Source organism: Leptodactylus fuscus, chromosome 2, assembly GCF_031893055.1.
Source record: "Leptodactylus fuscus isolate aLepFus1 chromosome 2, aLepFus1.hap2, whole genome shotgun sequence".
Classification (NCBI taxonomy): domain Eukaryota; kingdom Metazoa; phylum Chordata; class Amphibia; order Anura; family Leptodactylidae; genus Leptodactylus; species Leptodactylus fuscus.
The window spans coordinates 246,415,554-246,433,188 of record NC_134266.1 but is presented as its reverse complement, the minus strand read 5'-3'; the positions used below and the strand labels follow the sequence as shown (position 1 = coordinate 246,433,188).

The following is a 17,635-nucleotide window of genomic DNA, read 5'->3' as shown; positions in this document are numbered from 1 at the left end:
TATATCCACATAAACTAGCAGTATAGATAGGATCCTTGTGATGGGTCAACTCCTTTAAAAGAAAGAAATCGGAAAGAGATTAGAAGGAGGTTAATCAGTCCTAGTGTGGTGAAGGTGACCCATGGGCCCTCCTGGCTTATGGGACTGGTAGCTGCTACAACCTCTGTAATTCTGCCATTGCTTATGGGCCCCAAAGGCCTTTGCCCCGTTCCCTATTTTCATTCCAATGCTTTCAGAGTTCTCACTGTCCTCTGCTGCCTGGTCCTGTTATGACACATAGGAAATGCCTGTTCGGCCAGTCATTGGCAGATGGTCATTGTCAATGGACATTTACTGTATGAAGAAACAGAACCGGGGTTTAGGGCTAGGAAAGCAGATATCAGTAAGTATCTAGCAAGCATAAGAATGAGGGCGGCAGGATATCAATGAGCTATCACTTCTTTTTTGTGTTTGTTTTTTTAAGCCCAAACTGAGTCATTTTGCAAGAATGTAACACCACTTAAAAAACTTCTGAAAAACTCAGGAGCAATTTGTTTCTTCACAAACTGAGATATAGAATCAAAATAACTTGATAGAAAGAAACCAATTGATCCTGTGTTGTAGAGGACATTACTAAGAATAAGCATCATTTGCAAATCTAAATAAAATGGGAACACTCAAAATAGAAATGACTTCATACACCGTAGGTAGCGCTCATTCCTGCAAGTAAATGCATCCGAAAATTGAGTTTCCAGCGAAAGAGAGCCCCTGATGTCTATCCAGAATATTTTAATATATATGAGTGTATAGACTGCACCAAAAGTGCTAGCATTTTTACTTGGGGAAAGTATATTTGACAAATCAAGTTGGGCACCATTGATATTCTTCACCAACATTGTAATGTTTAAAGGTTGGGAGAATTGAACAGAGCCATAGTATGTTACCCATAGAAATCTGTAGGGTTATACTGATGTCTGCGTCTGATGTCGTACTACGTCTGATGTATACCAGAAAATGTTGCTTTTACCATCCAATATATGAGCTATTCTAGCTTTGCATCCAGGAGAAATAAGTCTGTAATGTGCATGCAGTTGCAAACAGGTTCTCTTAAGTGCACAAGGTCTTTATAAATTAGTGAAAAACAAAAGCAACCTCATTGTGTTGTTTGGCTAATACACTGAACACATAGTCTGTCATGTACAGACCATCCTAGCACATGACGCAGGTGCGGCTGTCAGAGGTTCACTCGCTCAATCTTGCACTCACCCTTCACTCAGGCTGCAAGCTGAGCATAAATCACACCCAACACAGTTAACGCCCCCCAGATACGTGTTACCACCACCTATTGCATTCAGGATCAATAGGAATTCAGGGCATCCAGTGCTTCTAGCAGTCATGGTCTGCAAGGATAGATGCATACTTGTGGTGATCCATCATGCCTTCCACAATGATGAGTGCACCCAGATGGCTGATGACACGCGCCTTCTGCCATTGGTTATTTAACGCTGACATCAAAAGTAGGCGCTGGTCACATTAATATGACCGGACTGTGTATAAGGGATAATACTTCTCTTTCCTAGTCTTAGATCTTACTAGATACTTTTACTTTAAAGAGACTTGATCTTTTTCATCCCATTATTTTCATGTCTAAGAATTATTCATCCAAGGAAGCCAATGTCTTGAGGGAGGGCCCATTTCCCCTCACATACACTAAATAACATAGATGAAAAGCAAACCAACAAAGAATTGCAAGTTTCCAAAGCCGAAATATATCTATATGTAAATATAAAGTGCGGCATTGAAAGGCAGACTTCCCAAAGGATAGTCCTGACATAGGTTTATTTGCCATTCACAGGCTTTAATACATCTGTAATTCCTCTTAAATATTTACAAGCACAGTCGGGCAACTCCAAGCCGAACATCATTTCAACTTCACTGGGAGCTGCCAAAGACAGTTGAAAAAAGAAGTTTTGGTGTTTAAACTCGGCTGTTCTCTGAGAAAGAACATAAATTGCTAAATTTTCTTCACTTGAGGGCGCAGATCTTTGTAATCAGATCATTGTAATTCACCGATGGCTGGTCCCGGTGACTGCACTGTCTAGACTCCAGCAACATCAGAATGCAGCAGCCTCACCTCTCCCATTATGTCTCATCACATATGTCAGGCTCTTGTATGGCTGCCTAACCTGGTGTGTATTGTGCACAGTAGTGGTTATATTATTAGGAAATGTAAGACAGAATCTATTTGGTTTCTAACCTGGACAGATAAGGTTTCCATTTCGTTGTCCTATCCAATGGATAATGTATGACCCATATGTGCAGTGCTTTTAAAGGGGTTGTCCAGGTAGGGTTTCAGCATTTACTTTTCCCTGGAATCTTGTTTCCGCTCTGGTTCTGTGATAGGAGCCGGCACTTTGCCCCCACGTTACTCCATCTATTTCCTGCTCTCCCGTGTTCGCTGCTAGTTTAATCTAATATGTGGATTGGCCAAATAGATCATTATAATACAGGTAACTACTTGTGAACAGCGGAGAAGAGGTGGAGAAATTTGAAGGCAGGTTTCAAGTTCCAGTCACGTGACCCCCAAGTCTGGAACCAGCCTCGAAACATAGAACTAGGGGGTAGTAAGCGCTGGAGAACCCCTGTAAAGCCTAATTGTTAGGATAGCAGATGCAGTTTCAGAGCCAAAGTAAGAACAAGTACTAGATATACCGATTAAAATGGTTAACACGGTCCTGTGTGTTCAACAACCCCTGGGCTGCACCAACTCCAACCCCACAATGGTGTCCACCAGAGCCACAGATGGTGTAGATGGACTTGGCTGCACTGCTAGGCAGAGCGGTACAGGTCAGGAAACACCAAACACACAGTGCACCACAAATCAAGGCAAAGCAGACATTGAGTCTTCCCAGCAGATGTTTCAGGTTGTGGTGTTGGTCCAGGAATCCAGAAGGCTGAGGCAGGTAGCGGCAGAGAGTAAATCATGGTCATATGGTCCGGGTCAGCAAAAATGTTTAACTTTTAATTATCTACAAATATAGGTATGATTATGTACATGGGAATACCCCTTTAAATAGCACACCAGGAGGTGGGGCAGAGTCTCATGGAAAAAACAAAAACACCCCTAACCAAAGAATCCAGACATAAAGAGATTAACCCATGCCAGCCCCCTAACACTAATGCATATGATATACCATAAGGATATAGTTTAAAAGAGTTGTCTGCCCAAAAATAAAAAAAATCTACAGGATAGGTCATCAGTATGTGACCTATGGAAGTGCAACACCCAGACACCACACAAATCAGGTGTGACGGCAACCTTGGGGTGCCAGAAGTTACAGCAGTGGACGGGGAGCAAGTGCAGATGCTTGTGTTCAAGTAATCGGAGTAGAGCTTTAATTCCTCTGAATCACTGTTATATACAGGGGACGGGGCTACATCACTGCTCATATTACACATGAGTAAGGGGAGCATATAGACCTGAAATGCGTACGCTGTTCAAAGACCATATGTAACTGTTTTTCGTTACTACCTTTTTAATGTATGGATTAAAGGTAAATTTTTATTTTCAATTAACGTTGGATGCTGGAATTTTTTATTTTTTGTTGTTCCATGGAGTCCTGGGAGTTTCGTGCACCATGTTGTAAAGGTCAGATGCTTGGACTGTATGGGTGAGCGGTTTGAGACTTTTGTGCTTTTTTGGACTTTCTCATATTACACACTCCCCTTCCGCTGCAGCAGTTTCTGGCGGCTTGAGGCTACCAAATGGTGTTGGGTTTCGGGATTGGACTTCCACAGATCACGTACTGGTAACTGGATAGGTTATCCGTAAGAAAAATAATTTTGGGCCCCGACAATCCCTTTAACTGGTTGCACATAAACTCCATCCGTCCCTGTACTACTGCATCTGGTTTGTGTGTTGCCAGGGCCAGACTGGGATTAAAAAGCAGCCCTGAAACATTAACCACACCAACCCACATACAATATTATCCCTCCTCTTCCTCGTTTCCCACTATACATATGATACTAAAACCAATAATGCAGCCCTAAAGTAATCATATACAGACTAGATACCGGGTCTGTGTTACGGTACGTTCACACGGTGGATAATGGATTCCGCGTGTGAATATACTGCGCGGCTAGCCGTGACGGAATACTGATGCAGTGCACCGGCACTCCGCTCCGGATTAGGCCTGAATGAATGGGCTTAATCGGGAGGGAGTCTAGCTAGCGGATAAAAGAAGCGAAGGCTCCCATTGAAGTCAGTGGACTGTGAGGTGATTCCGCGTCAAAATCCGCTGCCAAAAAACTCTGTGTGAACTAGCCCTTAGAGCCCTAAGTAGACAACACTGATTATATTGCAACACCGTAAGAGACTACAACACTGATCGGATACAGTCACCAGCAGAATACGTAACTATCGGGATCTGTCACTTCTCCTGACTTGTCTTTTTTTAGTAATTACTTATAATGCCCATAATATAACAATTCTGGTCTAACTCAGCATTGTGCATTATGATGATATTCCTCCAGGAATTGTAAGTGACAGCTGCCGTACACAAGATTGCATGCAGCTCAGTGTCTGACTTTGTACTGTCTTCGTGTAGGCCAGACTTTATGCATACATTCATGTATACCAACAGAATGTCACTACACAGAACTCTATGTAAAGGTGCTCTAGAATTGGTATCTGATGGTGCATACAGGTATTTACTTTAATTGAATGGTCAGAAGAGAAAATCCATTGCATTTAATGAATTCATATTTATTTTACGAGGGGGGACCCAAAAGTTTCCAGAATGAGGCTGCTGCGCGCGCAGTTTTCGTAGTACGCGATTCTGCAGCCAGTTATTTGTTCAACCACTCCTTCTCAGTCAGTGTGCCAAGCGGCATTGATGCAGAAGGTTTTGTCTACCCGCAGTGAATTTTCTTGCAAGAGCTGTTTTGTCCAGCCATTGTTTTTCTTCATGGAGAAGTTTTATGAGCAGCGCGCGGCTGTGAAGTTTTTGCTTTCTGCTCGGGAAAAAAGCATCGGAAACCGTTCAAATGTTGAAGACCGCTTACAAAGATGACGCTATGTGTCAAGCTCAAGTTTACTCGTGGTTCACCCGCTTTAAAAATGGTGAAATGTCAATTGATGATCAACCGCGTTCTGGACGTCCGTCAACTTCCCGAACGGACAAAAGTGTCCAAAAAAATCAACAAGCTCATGCGTAAAGATCGACGATGAACCATTGACCATCAACCAGGTTTTCTACTTTGGGGTTCTCAAGAGGTTGCCCAACAGTGTGCGGCAAAAAAGGCCCGAAATGTGGCAGTCTGGTGATTGGTTTTTCCATCACGACAATGCCCCAGCCCACACCGCCATCTCGGTGACTACTTTCATGGCAAGAAACGACATGGCTGTCTTGCCCCACCCACCCTTTTCACCCAATATGGCTCACAGTGACTTTTTTTGAGGAACCTCAAGGGGAAGCGTTTCGCTGACGTGGAGGAGTTGAAGAGGAAAATGACGGAGGCACTTGCACACATCAAAGTGGATGAGTTTAAAAAATGTTTTGAACAATGGCAGACGAGATTTGACAAGTGTATTGCCGCTAAAGGAGAGGACTTTGAAAGAGATTGAAGGAATTTTGTACAAAAAAAATAAATTCACACTTCAAAAACAACTTTTCTGGAAACTTTTGGATACCCCCTCGTATATACATAAAGACATCTGATGTGGCTGTGGTGTCCCCACAATACTACCAATGACTCGCTACTATTGATAAAGGTTTGATTGGCCAAAATGTTCGGTGAAGTGCAGCCACAGGTCTCTCCAGATCTCGCGTAGCCTATAAAATAAGGATTCAATCGTCAACTACAAGCAATTTCTCAAGTGCTGTGGATTTTCTCTTCCTTTCATGACTATGACTGTACAAGTCCTCCACAAGTTGGGTAGAGCGCCCTCCAGTCTATTATAGCGCTCCATAAATCTGGTAACTCACAGGTGATGTCTCTGAGAGCAGTTGTTTCTGTTTCTCCTCCACCTGGCCCAGATCGCCATCACCACTCTCCCACATGACTGCAACACTAAAAAAGTTCAGACATAAACTAGTGCAGAAAAAATGCAGAACACCGAGCAACAACCTCGTGTTATATCGTTTAAACACGTGAAAACAAATAATTTTCAGAGAAATGGCTGCTTAACTTAAGGAGTTAACAGGTCACTACTCCTAAAACAGCAAATATAGTAGATGGATCAATGGATAGATGAATCCTTGCCGCCACAGTACACGAAATGCAAATAGAATCAAATGGACTGTTTCCAAAGTATAGAAGGATGAGATCAGCGCTTACTCCAATCCAGTCAAACAATACATGTAGTACCTACAGTATATGCACTTGAAGAAGGGACATTGGCTCCGAACCGCGTCAGTGTTCGTATTTTATAAAGGAATCTGACTGGATTGGAGTAAGTGCCAATTTCATCCTTCTACACTTTGGAAATGGTCCATTTGATCCTACATACACCAGACATGACCTCTTCAGAACCCAGACCAGAGCCACTAAATATATTCAGACCCTTGACCACAGCAGTCCTCGCCTACCTTTGATGCAGAAGTGGTTGGTGCTGTTTTATATACTATAGATGTATTTCACGATCTCTCTGCCCGTATTGTACCGCTAAACCAGGAGCTACGGAAGCCACTGTGCAGCACAAAATACCTCTCCAGATGTACCAAATAACAGTATATTCCAAAATATCTCCCCATAACTGCATCTTATATTCACTGGGTGTGGTATTCTAGTTGTTAGTTAGTTAATTTTCTGCCAGTGCTGCAATTTAACTCTGAAAATGACGATATTACCAGCAAAATTGCGTAACAATTTGAAAATTGCACCTACTGCATGTAAGTGTGGCTCGCAACTGCAACGACTTGTGTCCTGACTATAGAGTGGCCATATGGGAGTGCCAAGCTAATACAGGTTACAGGTGAGTCCCCTGAGCGCTTCATCCAGTACATCTTGTGTTTTTTCAGGAAGGCCTGCATTGAGATGTAGTTTCAGTGGGTCCAGCTCTCCATCAAGTGATCTCAACTGATTATAGGGTTCTCCCGCCTGTTAGCCCCCCACCCTAATGTTGTCATCAGGGTACCCTCAGTCTGACCAATGGTGGAGGGAACTGGACTATCCCTGTACATTTAATGTCACAGGAGTTTTCCATAAGACATTGGATGGGAATGTATTAAGACTGTACAAACCTTAAAGACCTCCTGAACTTCTAACTGCACCTGAATTAACAAGTGGGTCTGGCCTCTCAATAATTCAGACATACGCCCAAGAACCAGAATAGAAATCTTTGCCAGTAAGGACTTGGCATAATATTGAAAGTTTCTTGGACCAAGGCATCCTTGGTCTCTGCCCTGCCCATTTTTGTAAAAGATGACGAGTGGGGTGCAGAGAGAGGGAAGTGCTGCACTTTTGACACCAAAGACCATGTGCCAGAGATGCATCACAACTATTCCCTTCTACGTCACTTTCTCTGGTTTAAAGGGAACCGTAAATTTCCCCCATTGTGACCATGGCGAAGTTTGATCTCCTGATACAATGGTACATCTCTGCCAGCCCTGCTATCACAGCCAAATTTCCAGACACAATATTTCTGAGGACGTTATTAATCCTCTTTCTCATAATAATCTTCTAGTTCAAGGGCATTGACTTCCAGACTGGAATAGAAGTATAAATTATGGGATTGTTGCTGCTCCTGGAACAATTGTGAGGATTGTACGGGCTGCATGTAAAGTGGATGTGTTTCCAGCGAGGACTTGGCTGAAGTATATGACTTTTCTAGCTTTTCCTGGAAAGTGATGTCATTAGATCAGATTTATTCATACATGTATTTTATGCTGCCGGCTGCTGTGAGAACTTATTACTTAACACATATAAAATGAATTACAAAGAACATTCTGAGAGTTTTCAAGGTCTTTAAAGTTGACTTTCAAAAAATTGATTTTTTTTTCCCAAGATGTTCTAATAGTAGGTTTATGTGATGTTTTAAAGATTTGTACTTTCTTGAAGAGTACATTTATACGGCAAAAATGGATCAATTAATCCTTCCCCCTTTCTTAGATAAGACCATATTATACAGTACGTTCTGTACCCAAGAAGCTGTGGGGAGGCTACAACAGTGGTTACGAAAATCATGGTTACCTGGAATATTCCCTCCTTCAACATTTGCTTTACTTTAATATCTGGGTGCTCAGGATGAAGGTGCCAAAAAACTTTTCCATGGCTGGTGTATATAGTTTAGTGCAGGGGTTCCCAGCCGCCAGTCCGTGGACCAGTACTGGGGCGCGGGGCATGTTGCACCGGTCAGCATACCGGCGGCGAGGAGTCAGCAGCTGCTGTGGAGCCGACGAGTGCCCGGGGTTGAGCCAGGACCCACCAGCTTGGTTGGTTGTTGCTCATTGGGATAAGGTGAGCAAAGTGCGGGGTTGAGCCAGGACCCGCTGTATGTCCGGGATTCTAGTACTATGCAGGACATGCAGCGGGTCTTGGCACCACCCCGCACTCGCCTACCAAACTTTGGGTAACTACATTACACGTCACTTGTCCCTGTGATGTGTAATGTAGCTGTAGTGAGGCTGTAGTGAAGTTAATAGCAGCATTAGGAGTGATATCCATCATCTGTAGCCATCTTCATAACAGTGTCTGTCATCAGTAGCCATCTTCATAACCGTGTCTGTCATCAGTAGCCATCTTCATAACCTGCAGTGTCCATCATCAGTAGCCATCTTCATAACCTGCAGTGTCCATCATCAGTAGCCATCTTAGGCACACTTAGGCCCAGTGAGGCGTTTAGCACCTCCCTGTGCTGAACTCCTAGTTACACCTCTGCCCAAAATCCCACTGATTCTGCCTTATGGTGACTTGAGTCACATTAAATATAATAAAAATTATATACAGTCCTATGAAAAAGTTTGGGCACCCCTATTAATCTTAATCATTTTTAGTTCTAAATATTTTGGTGTTTGCAGCAGCCATTTCAGTTTGATATATCTAATAACTGATGGACACAGTAATATTTCAGGATTGAAATTAGGTTTATTGTACTAACAGAAAATGAGCAATATGCATTAAACCAAAATTTGACTGGTGCAAAAGTCTGGGCACCTCAACAGAAAAGTGACATTAATATTTAGTAGCTCCTCCTTTTGCCTCTAGTTGCTTCCTGTAGCTTTTAATCAGTTCCTGGATCCTGGATGAAGGGATTTTGGACCATTCCTCTTTACAAAACAATTCAAGTTCAGTTAAGCTTGATGGTCGCCGAGCATGGACAGCCTGCTTCAAATCATCCCACAGATGTTCAATGATATTCAGGTCTGGGGACTGGGATGGCCATTCCAGAACATTGTAATTGTTCCTCTGCATGAATGCCTGAGTCGATTTGGAGCGGTGTTTTGGATCATTGTCTTGCTGAAATATCCATCCCCGGCGTAACTTCAACTTCGTCACTGATTCTTGAACATTATTCTCAAGAATCTGCTGATACTGAGTGGAATCCATGCGACTCTCAACTTTAACAAGATTCCCGGTGCCGGCATTGGCCACACAGCCCCAAAGCATGATGGAACCTCCGCCAAATTTTACAGTGGGTAGCAAGTGTTTTTCTTGGAATGCAGTTTTTTTGGATGCCATGCATAACGCCTTTTTGTATGACCAAACAACTCAATCTTTGTTTCATCAGTCCACAGGACCTTCTTCCAACATGAAGTTGGCTTGTCCAAATGTGCTTTTGCATACCTCAGGAGACTCTGTTTGTGGCCTGCTTGCAGAAACGGCTTCTTTCTCATCACTCTCCCATACAGCTTCTCCTTGTGCAAAGTGCGCTGTATTGTATTATGCACAGTGACACCATCTGCAGCAAGATGATGCTGCAGCTCTTTGGAGGTGGTCTGTGGATTGCCCTTGACTGTTCTCACCATTCTTCTTCTCTGCCTTTCTGATATTTTTCTTGGCCTGCCACTTCTGGGTTTAACAAGAACTGTCCCTGTGGTCTTCCATTTCCTTACTATGTTCCTCACAGTGGAAAGTGACAGGTTAAATCTCTGAGACAACTTTTTGTATCCTTCCCCTGAACAACTATGTTGAACAATCTTTGTTTTCAGATCATTTGAGAGCGGGCTGTCCATGCTCGGCGACCATCAAACTTAACTGAACTTGAATTGTTTTGTAAATAGGAATGGTCCAAAATCCCTTCATCCAGGATCCAGGAACTGATTAAAAGCTACAGGAAGCGACTAGAGGCAAAAGGAGGAGCTACTAAATATTAATGTCACTTTTCTGTTGAGGTGCCCATACTTTTGCATCGGTCACATTTTGGTGTAATGCATATTGCACATTTTCTGTTAGTACAATAAACCTCATTTCAATCCTGAAATATTACTGTGTCCATCAGTTGTTAGATATATCAAACTGAAATGGCTACTGCAAACACCAAAATATTTAGAACTAAAAATGATTAAGATTAATAGGGGTGCCCAAACTTTTTCATAGGACTGTAGTTTGCGCTTTCTCTTGTGTTTACATATGTACATGATTCTAATCTACACCCCCATGCTTAACCCTGTCCCAAACCACACCCCTTCCCTGCCCCCATCCACACCCCTTCCTGCTCCCACCGGGCCATAGAAAAATTGTCTTGCTGAAACTGGTCCCTGGTGGAAAAAAGGTTGGGGACCACTGATTTAGTGTACCCAACTGATTAAATCTTTGCCCCTGATATGGAAAAGCTTAGCTTATAGCTCTGACGACTACCATTGAAAGCAGAAAAGTCTGCCTATATTGACCTGAATAAACTTTTTTTCGATTTTTAAGTTGTGTTCATGGTATCATAGATGGTGGTCAATTGTTTGGGACCCACCATGCATTAAGTGGTTTTTAAAGGGGTTGTCTAGCAATTACAGGTTTCTGCAAGGAGGCCAGGAAAGGTGAAAAAAAAACAAACCCCATACTCTCCTATCCCGACTGCTACTGTCCATCTCAAGGCTTGTGATCTCTGAGGCCAATCAGCAGCCTAAGGAAATGAAACAGTGATGTCACTCACATACCTTCCCTGTGATGTCACCATTTCTTAAACCGCTGATTGACCTCAGTGATCACGGGTCGAGGACAGACAGTAGCCGGAGACACCGGAGCATCGGGAACAGGTGAGTATGTTTCTGAACAATCCATAGTACCCATTCTTTTGATTGTCTGTAAACTACTCTACTATGGCCAGCAGTAACTTCCATGTCAATATTGGATCTTCTGGGGTTCTTGAAGACAGTCCCAAGGAGAAAAGTTAATGCCGGTCTGGTTTTATTTCAGTGCAGCGAATCTTGAATATCCCACCAAATTACACTATCGAGGGAGGCCATAAATGTTTAGCTTTGGGGTAAAAAGTCATATAATTCCAGATCTTTCCAAAGTTTTTGGACACTCACCCTATGGGCCGAACTGCAGCTCGAAGGTTTATGGTAACATATTAGTTAACCTTTGGACTTGGTGATAGATGAACAACAACCAGCAATTCTGAAAAATAGCGTACTTTATTGAGATGAATCAAACATTTCATACAATGAAGACAACATGGGTGTTTCCATCAAGTGTCCAATTTTCAGTGGTTGGGTCTTCGGGCATAGTACTACGTAGGACGTCACAGGGTTTGAAACATATTAGAAAGATGAATGGTTTGCGTGAACATCCATGTGGTCTTCATTGTATGTGGTGACAGAGTCTTCTCAATAAATTGGATTGTTCTAAGCTTCTCAGGAGTGCTAATTATAGGCAAACTGGATTTTGTAATGTTGATTTTCGGATGGTCAAAGATTGACTATAATTAGAGATGAGTGAACACTGTACGGATCAGCCATTCCGAACAGCACGCTCCCATAGAAGTGAATGGAAGCACCTGGCACGTACACTTTACCGGCGGCCGGTCGCCGTGCCAGGTGCTTCCATTCATTTCTATGGGAGCGTGCTGTTCGGAACGGCTGATCTGAACAGTGTTCGCTCATCTCTAACTATATTCACATCAGGATATAATATAATACCTGGACACCTACTCATGGTCCCAGCGGAGGCTACCTAGTACAATACACGATAGCAGGTCATCTTTCATCCGTAGCCTTATCGTTCATAGCGTAGGAGTACTTTGTCTCAAAAAAGAAAAACTCGATTTATCGTTGACCCCTCTTTGGTTAGTACACAATAGTGAATTTGTTTGATCATGAGAATGGGTGGTCTCCGAGTTCCCTGTGTAAATGAAGCAGTAGAGCACATATGTGGATACCTCTACTTTCACTCCAATGGGACTGCCGTGTACAGTGCTACCTCATTACATCAGCTGTCCATGATCTCATCAGTGTCCCAGCATTTGGACCTCCAACAATAATACCTTTATTATGTACCCTTTGTAACAATTTGTGTCATACATTTCAGTGGTGCCCCGCTTTTATGCTACCTCATAAGGTATATAGGTACATTTTTAGTTTAGATGTCAACATTTTTGCATATAGTAATGCATTTAAAGGGAATCTATCAGTAGGTTCATACTTTTTCATTTGCAGACAGCTGAGGAGTATAACTTTTTTTAGACAGTCGGGTATGGCGTATTTTTACTATATCAGACTGATGAGACTCCATGGACTGTTATACCCCAAATCAGCCCCCCCCCCCCATACTCTCCCCCTCGACTCCAACTCCCCCTTCCCCCCCACACACACTTTACTAGCTTTGGCAATGCCAAATATCCATTCGGATATGCTAATAAAGCCTATTTGATTTGATTTGACTGATGGTTGGGATGGGGGGAGGCTCCTGCTGCAGCCATTTTTCTTACAGAAAGACATCTTGTGAGATGGAAGAGGTAGAAATGTCTGATATCTGCAATTGTATATGTTCAGTTTAATCTTTTTGAAAATTTCTACATTCTGTGCTTTATTGGAGTTGGCAAATATATATTATGTTGGTTCATCACTGCTGAAAGCACTGGAATCGAGACGGCAGACAACACCACGGGCTATGTAGTTAGCCATCAGTAACTGCTTCTGTGCCAGTTTTTTTATACGGTGCACATATGTTCAGCTGAATCCAATGATAATTTGGAATGGCATCTTATCAGAATTTGGCACCTGACAGCCAAATGGAATCTAATGAGGGAATATTATTTCTGTTTAATTGATTCCGTCCTGGCAGATTTTAGGCTTCGCTTGTGTTTTCAGTTCTTTTCGGAAATCGTTCTATTATTAATCGCTACAAAGTTAAGTCTGTTCCCTCTCTCTCACAGCTAATGGAAGAGCCGAGCTGCTGAAAATAAATCTCCGAGAAGTTGAGCTGGACCCAGCAGTAAAACTGGAGGTCATTGCAGAGAAGATTGAGGGATACTCTGGCGCTGATATCACCAATGTTTGCAGGTACTTCATAGACATCCTTAATCTTTATATTAAAGGGATTTTCTAGGACTGCTGAGAACGGTCACTGATGATGTCACCCAAATACATCACCGGTTCCTCACAAGTGACAGCTGAGGCCTTTTATTGACCTCAGCAGTCATGTGAGCCTCTCCACTTCTAGCATAGCAAGTCTCGGCATGGAGGGAGAAAGAGAACAAAGATTGTATGGACAACCAGGGATAGCCAAGTATGACTTTTTTTGGGTGTTAAACCCACCCCAGCCTGTATTTCTTATGATTCCTACTGTAGTTAACACCTTTAAAGACCTATCCTTAGGAATTGTTATCAGATGGGTCAGAGTCCAACCTATGATACCGTCACTGATCAGTGTTGCAGCATTCTGGAAGAGGCATTGTCATTGTGTAGTGGCCATCAGTGGTACTGCATCTCTCTCACAATTCAGTGAACTGCAGAGCTTCAGTATCATTTATGGTCATAATTATGGTACATAATGTACAGAACAGTGCTGTGCCTATTACAGAGCACCGCACACCCTTCAGTCCCCTGACTGTTGGGGGTACTCATTGATAACCTTACAAGGGTATTCACATGAATATAACCATATTTAAGTTTTTAGGCAATGAATAGTTGCTAGAGATGAGCGAGTAGTATTCGATCGAGTAGGTATTCGAATAGTCGAATATTAAGGTCTACTTGAATCGAATTTTCGAATATTTCACTACTCGCTCATCTCTACTTTTTTTAATGTTTGCAGGGTTCCTCTGTCCGCTTGAGAAGTCGGACATCTTCACTTGCGGACAGGAAAGGACAGGCACGGAGTGCAAAAGAACGCACCCGATGCCCATTGAACTAAATGACAGGTGTCACGGACACAGCTAGTGTCCGTGACAGATTTTGAGCGGACACTAGGAGCGGACACTACATGTCGGACACCGACGGTAGTGTGAACGCCCCCTAAGGCCTCACGTTACGGAAACGCACCTTTTTTTTGTTGCAATTTTTGTTGCATTTTTTTTTTTTATAGCTAAAGCCAGGAGTGGATTGGGCAAAAGTTAGAAGTAGAATTACTTCTTAAATATTTCACATATCCTTTTGTAGCCATCCTCAGCTTTTGCTCAAAAAGCCGCAATAAAATCTGGTACAAAAAATCTGCATTTCTGCACCATGGGGCCTTCGCGTTAAAGGAATATTACAGGTTAATGAAATAAAGCATATTCATGGTGAAACAAAAAGGTATGCAATTCCATATCACGTTTTTCAAGATCTCTGCGTGCTGTCATTTAATAGGGACCTTCATTGTTTCTATCTATTGAAAAAAAAAAAAAAAATCTGTCCAGGTCATATGATGGACACACAGATGAGCGATAGTGACATTACTCCTATCAATCCTAGGTTTTGTGTGAAAAATTTAATAAATAATTTTTTTCTCCATCTGTTTCTGCATCTTTTCTGTAAGATGTGATCTCCTTGGGTAACACCTTAACCTTTGGTTAATAATTTAGCAATCCTTTAGCTGTTTTAAGCAAATCTGCTTGTGCGATTCATCACCCACCCGGCTCCTTAGAAATATAATTACAGAATTAATATCTGGGGGACGTATTTTTCGATTGTCTATTTAATTATAATTAGCCGCGCTCCTCTCTAAAAATTAAGTGAATTTTTTCATAGAAACCTTATTATGGTGTCAAAAATTGACCAATTTGCCCACTTACTGTCTATTGCTGTTGACTTCTGCAAGGTATGTTTGCTTGGATTTGCCCATATGGTTTTGCATTCTAACTAGGACAGAAATATGAAGCGTCAGTGTCATAGAGGGATTACATTCTGCCCCACTAAATACCCAATGAACTTGAGCCAATGGCCTACATCATCTGATAGCCTTCCAGCCTGGAACAGTTGTTTACAGATTGATCTTCCTAGCAAAGCCGCCATCTTGCTTCTTCCTCCCACCCTTGGAGTTGGAAAGGAATTTTTTTTCTCTGATGAGGTAATTGGCTTCAACCTCATAGGGGTTTTTTTGCCTTCCATAGATCAACTTGGTTTATAGGTTGGACTTAATGGACTTGTGCCTTTATCTACCCTACCGTGTTGCTATATGATCTGTGGGAACTGCATCTTCTTGGTCTTAGTTCAGCTCTTCAGTGTATACTAGGAGACTATATTCCTGTTAAAATGACATAAAACTAGAGGCCTATGTATCACTTAAAAATTTTTTTTTACAAGAAATACTACAGCCATCAAAACCGCATATACCAAAAACCTTAAAATGTGCTAAGTCATAAACCAGGGAAAATGACCAGGTTACAAAATGGTTAATAGAGATGAGCGAACACTAAAATGTCCGAGGTTCGAAATCCAATTCGAACAGCCGCACACTGTTCGACTGTTCGAACGGATTTCGAACCCCATTATAGTCTATGGGGGGAAATGCTCGTTTCAGGGGTAGGCAAAATTCGATAAAGTTATACTTACCAAGTCCACGAGTGACAGTCGGGCTGGATTCTCCTTGAAGTCTTCTCCCAGCGCAGCGTCCCCGCGGCGCCTTCCGGCTGGAATTCACTCTGCCTAGGCATCGGGGCCTAGGCAGAGCCGACTACGCATGTGCAGTCGGCTCTGCCCGGCCCGACGCCTGAGCAGAGCCGACTGCGCATGCGAGGGTATGCCCGCGCATGCGCAGTCAGCTCTGCCTAGGCTGGATGCCTAGGCAGAGTAAATTCCAGCCGGAAGACGCCGCGGGGACGTTGCACGGAGAAGACTTCTAAAGGTTAGAGAAGAACCAGCGTTGATTGGCAGAATGTATAACATTCTACCAATCAACACTGGTTCTGCATCGAACCTTAAACTTCGAACAGCTAGTAGTGTTCGATCGAGTACGAGTATTTAGAATACCATAGTGGTTAATAAATTAGGCCCAGTTTCTTTTCAGTCTGTGTTAAAGTAGATCCAGTAACTTGGTGAATATGTAATTATTGAATTAATATAAATGTTCCTTAAAGGGATTGTCTTCTGACAGACTTTGATAGTACATTGTCAGTATATGATCTCTGTGTCCAGTCATGAGTGTTTAATCATTGGGACCTAATCCATCACTAGAAGAACACCATGCCCCTCCATCGTTTTTTTTCCTCACAGGCCACATAGTCAATCTATTATAGTTAATTTGGTCTCCATTGAAATCTGATCGGAGCGACCTCTTGGCAATTGCATGATGCATTTCTAATGATTCTCCTTCTTCACTCAGGGTTGAATGTTGATGGCACATCCTAATAATAATCCTGATGTCTTCAGTGTCTGTCATGAGACGACCCCTTTAAATCATCTTCGCTCTTTTCGACCTGAGTCAGGCTATAACCATTGAATTATGTTTTTCAGGGATGCCTCCATGATGGCTATGCGGCGACGTATCCAGGGCTTAACACCAGAACAGATCCGTGCTTTGTCCAAAGATGAGCTACAGATGCCTGTGACAATGTCAGACTTTGACTTGGCACTAAAGAAAATCTCAAAGTCGGTTTCTGCGGCAGACTTGGAGAAGTATGAGAAGTGGATGGGTGAATTTGGGTCAGCTTAGTAAACTGATGTGACTTGCATTAATGCATTTTCAAGCTCTACAACTTATGACTCCTACCTGTTTTCACTGACTCTAGACATTTGATGCTTTTATATCTACTGTAGCCAGTCCTCACAAGAACCCATTCCAGCGTAACTCCTTATTCTGTGGTATTTCTTGGGGGACAAAATGGTCATAGTTCTTCTTACTGTAAAGTGTTCGGTCATACAGCTTGCCTAGTTGACCTCAGCTTTAGAGTTTATATTCGGTATCACTTTACAAAAATTCACCAATCCCTGCGAAAATCCATTTTGTGGTCATAAACCAACATTTGAAAGAAATGCCCATGGTTCCAAACTCACTCACTGGTCTTTGTTAAACAGTAGTCTGTATTCCGAGGTTGTCCTCAGATCGATTTGGTTTGGGACTGGTGAAATGGACTTCTGAATCTTTATAACACAACTCTGAGACTTCATTGACATGGACCGATAAGTGGGCAGAAGGTGCTATTGTATGGGCACGGGCAAATATTTAATCCCCATACAGTTTGCGGGCAGCACGTTGGCACCTTTAGCTGCGTCAGATATCAGGAAAGATCATTTCTAGGAACTGTGCTCCCAATGACCGTCTCACGCCTTTAGTCCTTGACAGTCTGTAGATTGTTCCG

The 17,635-nt window shown here is 42.6% G+C and overlaps 1 protein-coding gene across 2 annotated transcripts in view; it reads left to right on the top strand.

The window, feature by feature from the left end:
• The window catches only part of KATNAL1 (katanin catalytic subunit A1 like 1), a 109,419-nt gene extending 92,058 nt beyond the window's left edge, over window positions 1-17,361 (top strand). For both annotated transcript variants that reach the window (XM_075265986.1, XM_075265987.1), the window contains exons 10-11: window positions 13,292-13,418; window positions 16,791-17,361. In XM_075265986.1, the coding sequence (XP_075122087.1) occupies window positions 13,292-13,418; window positions 16,791-16,989 (326 nt within the window). In that variant the 3' untranslated portion in view covers window positions 16,990-17,361. The remainder of the gene's footprint in view (window positions 1-13,291; window positions 13,419-16,790) is intronic.
• The last annotated feature ends 274 nt before the right edge of the window (window positions 17,362-17,635 follow it).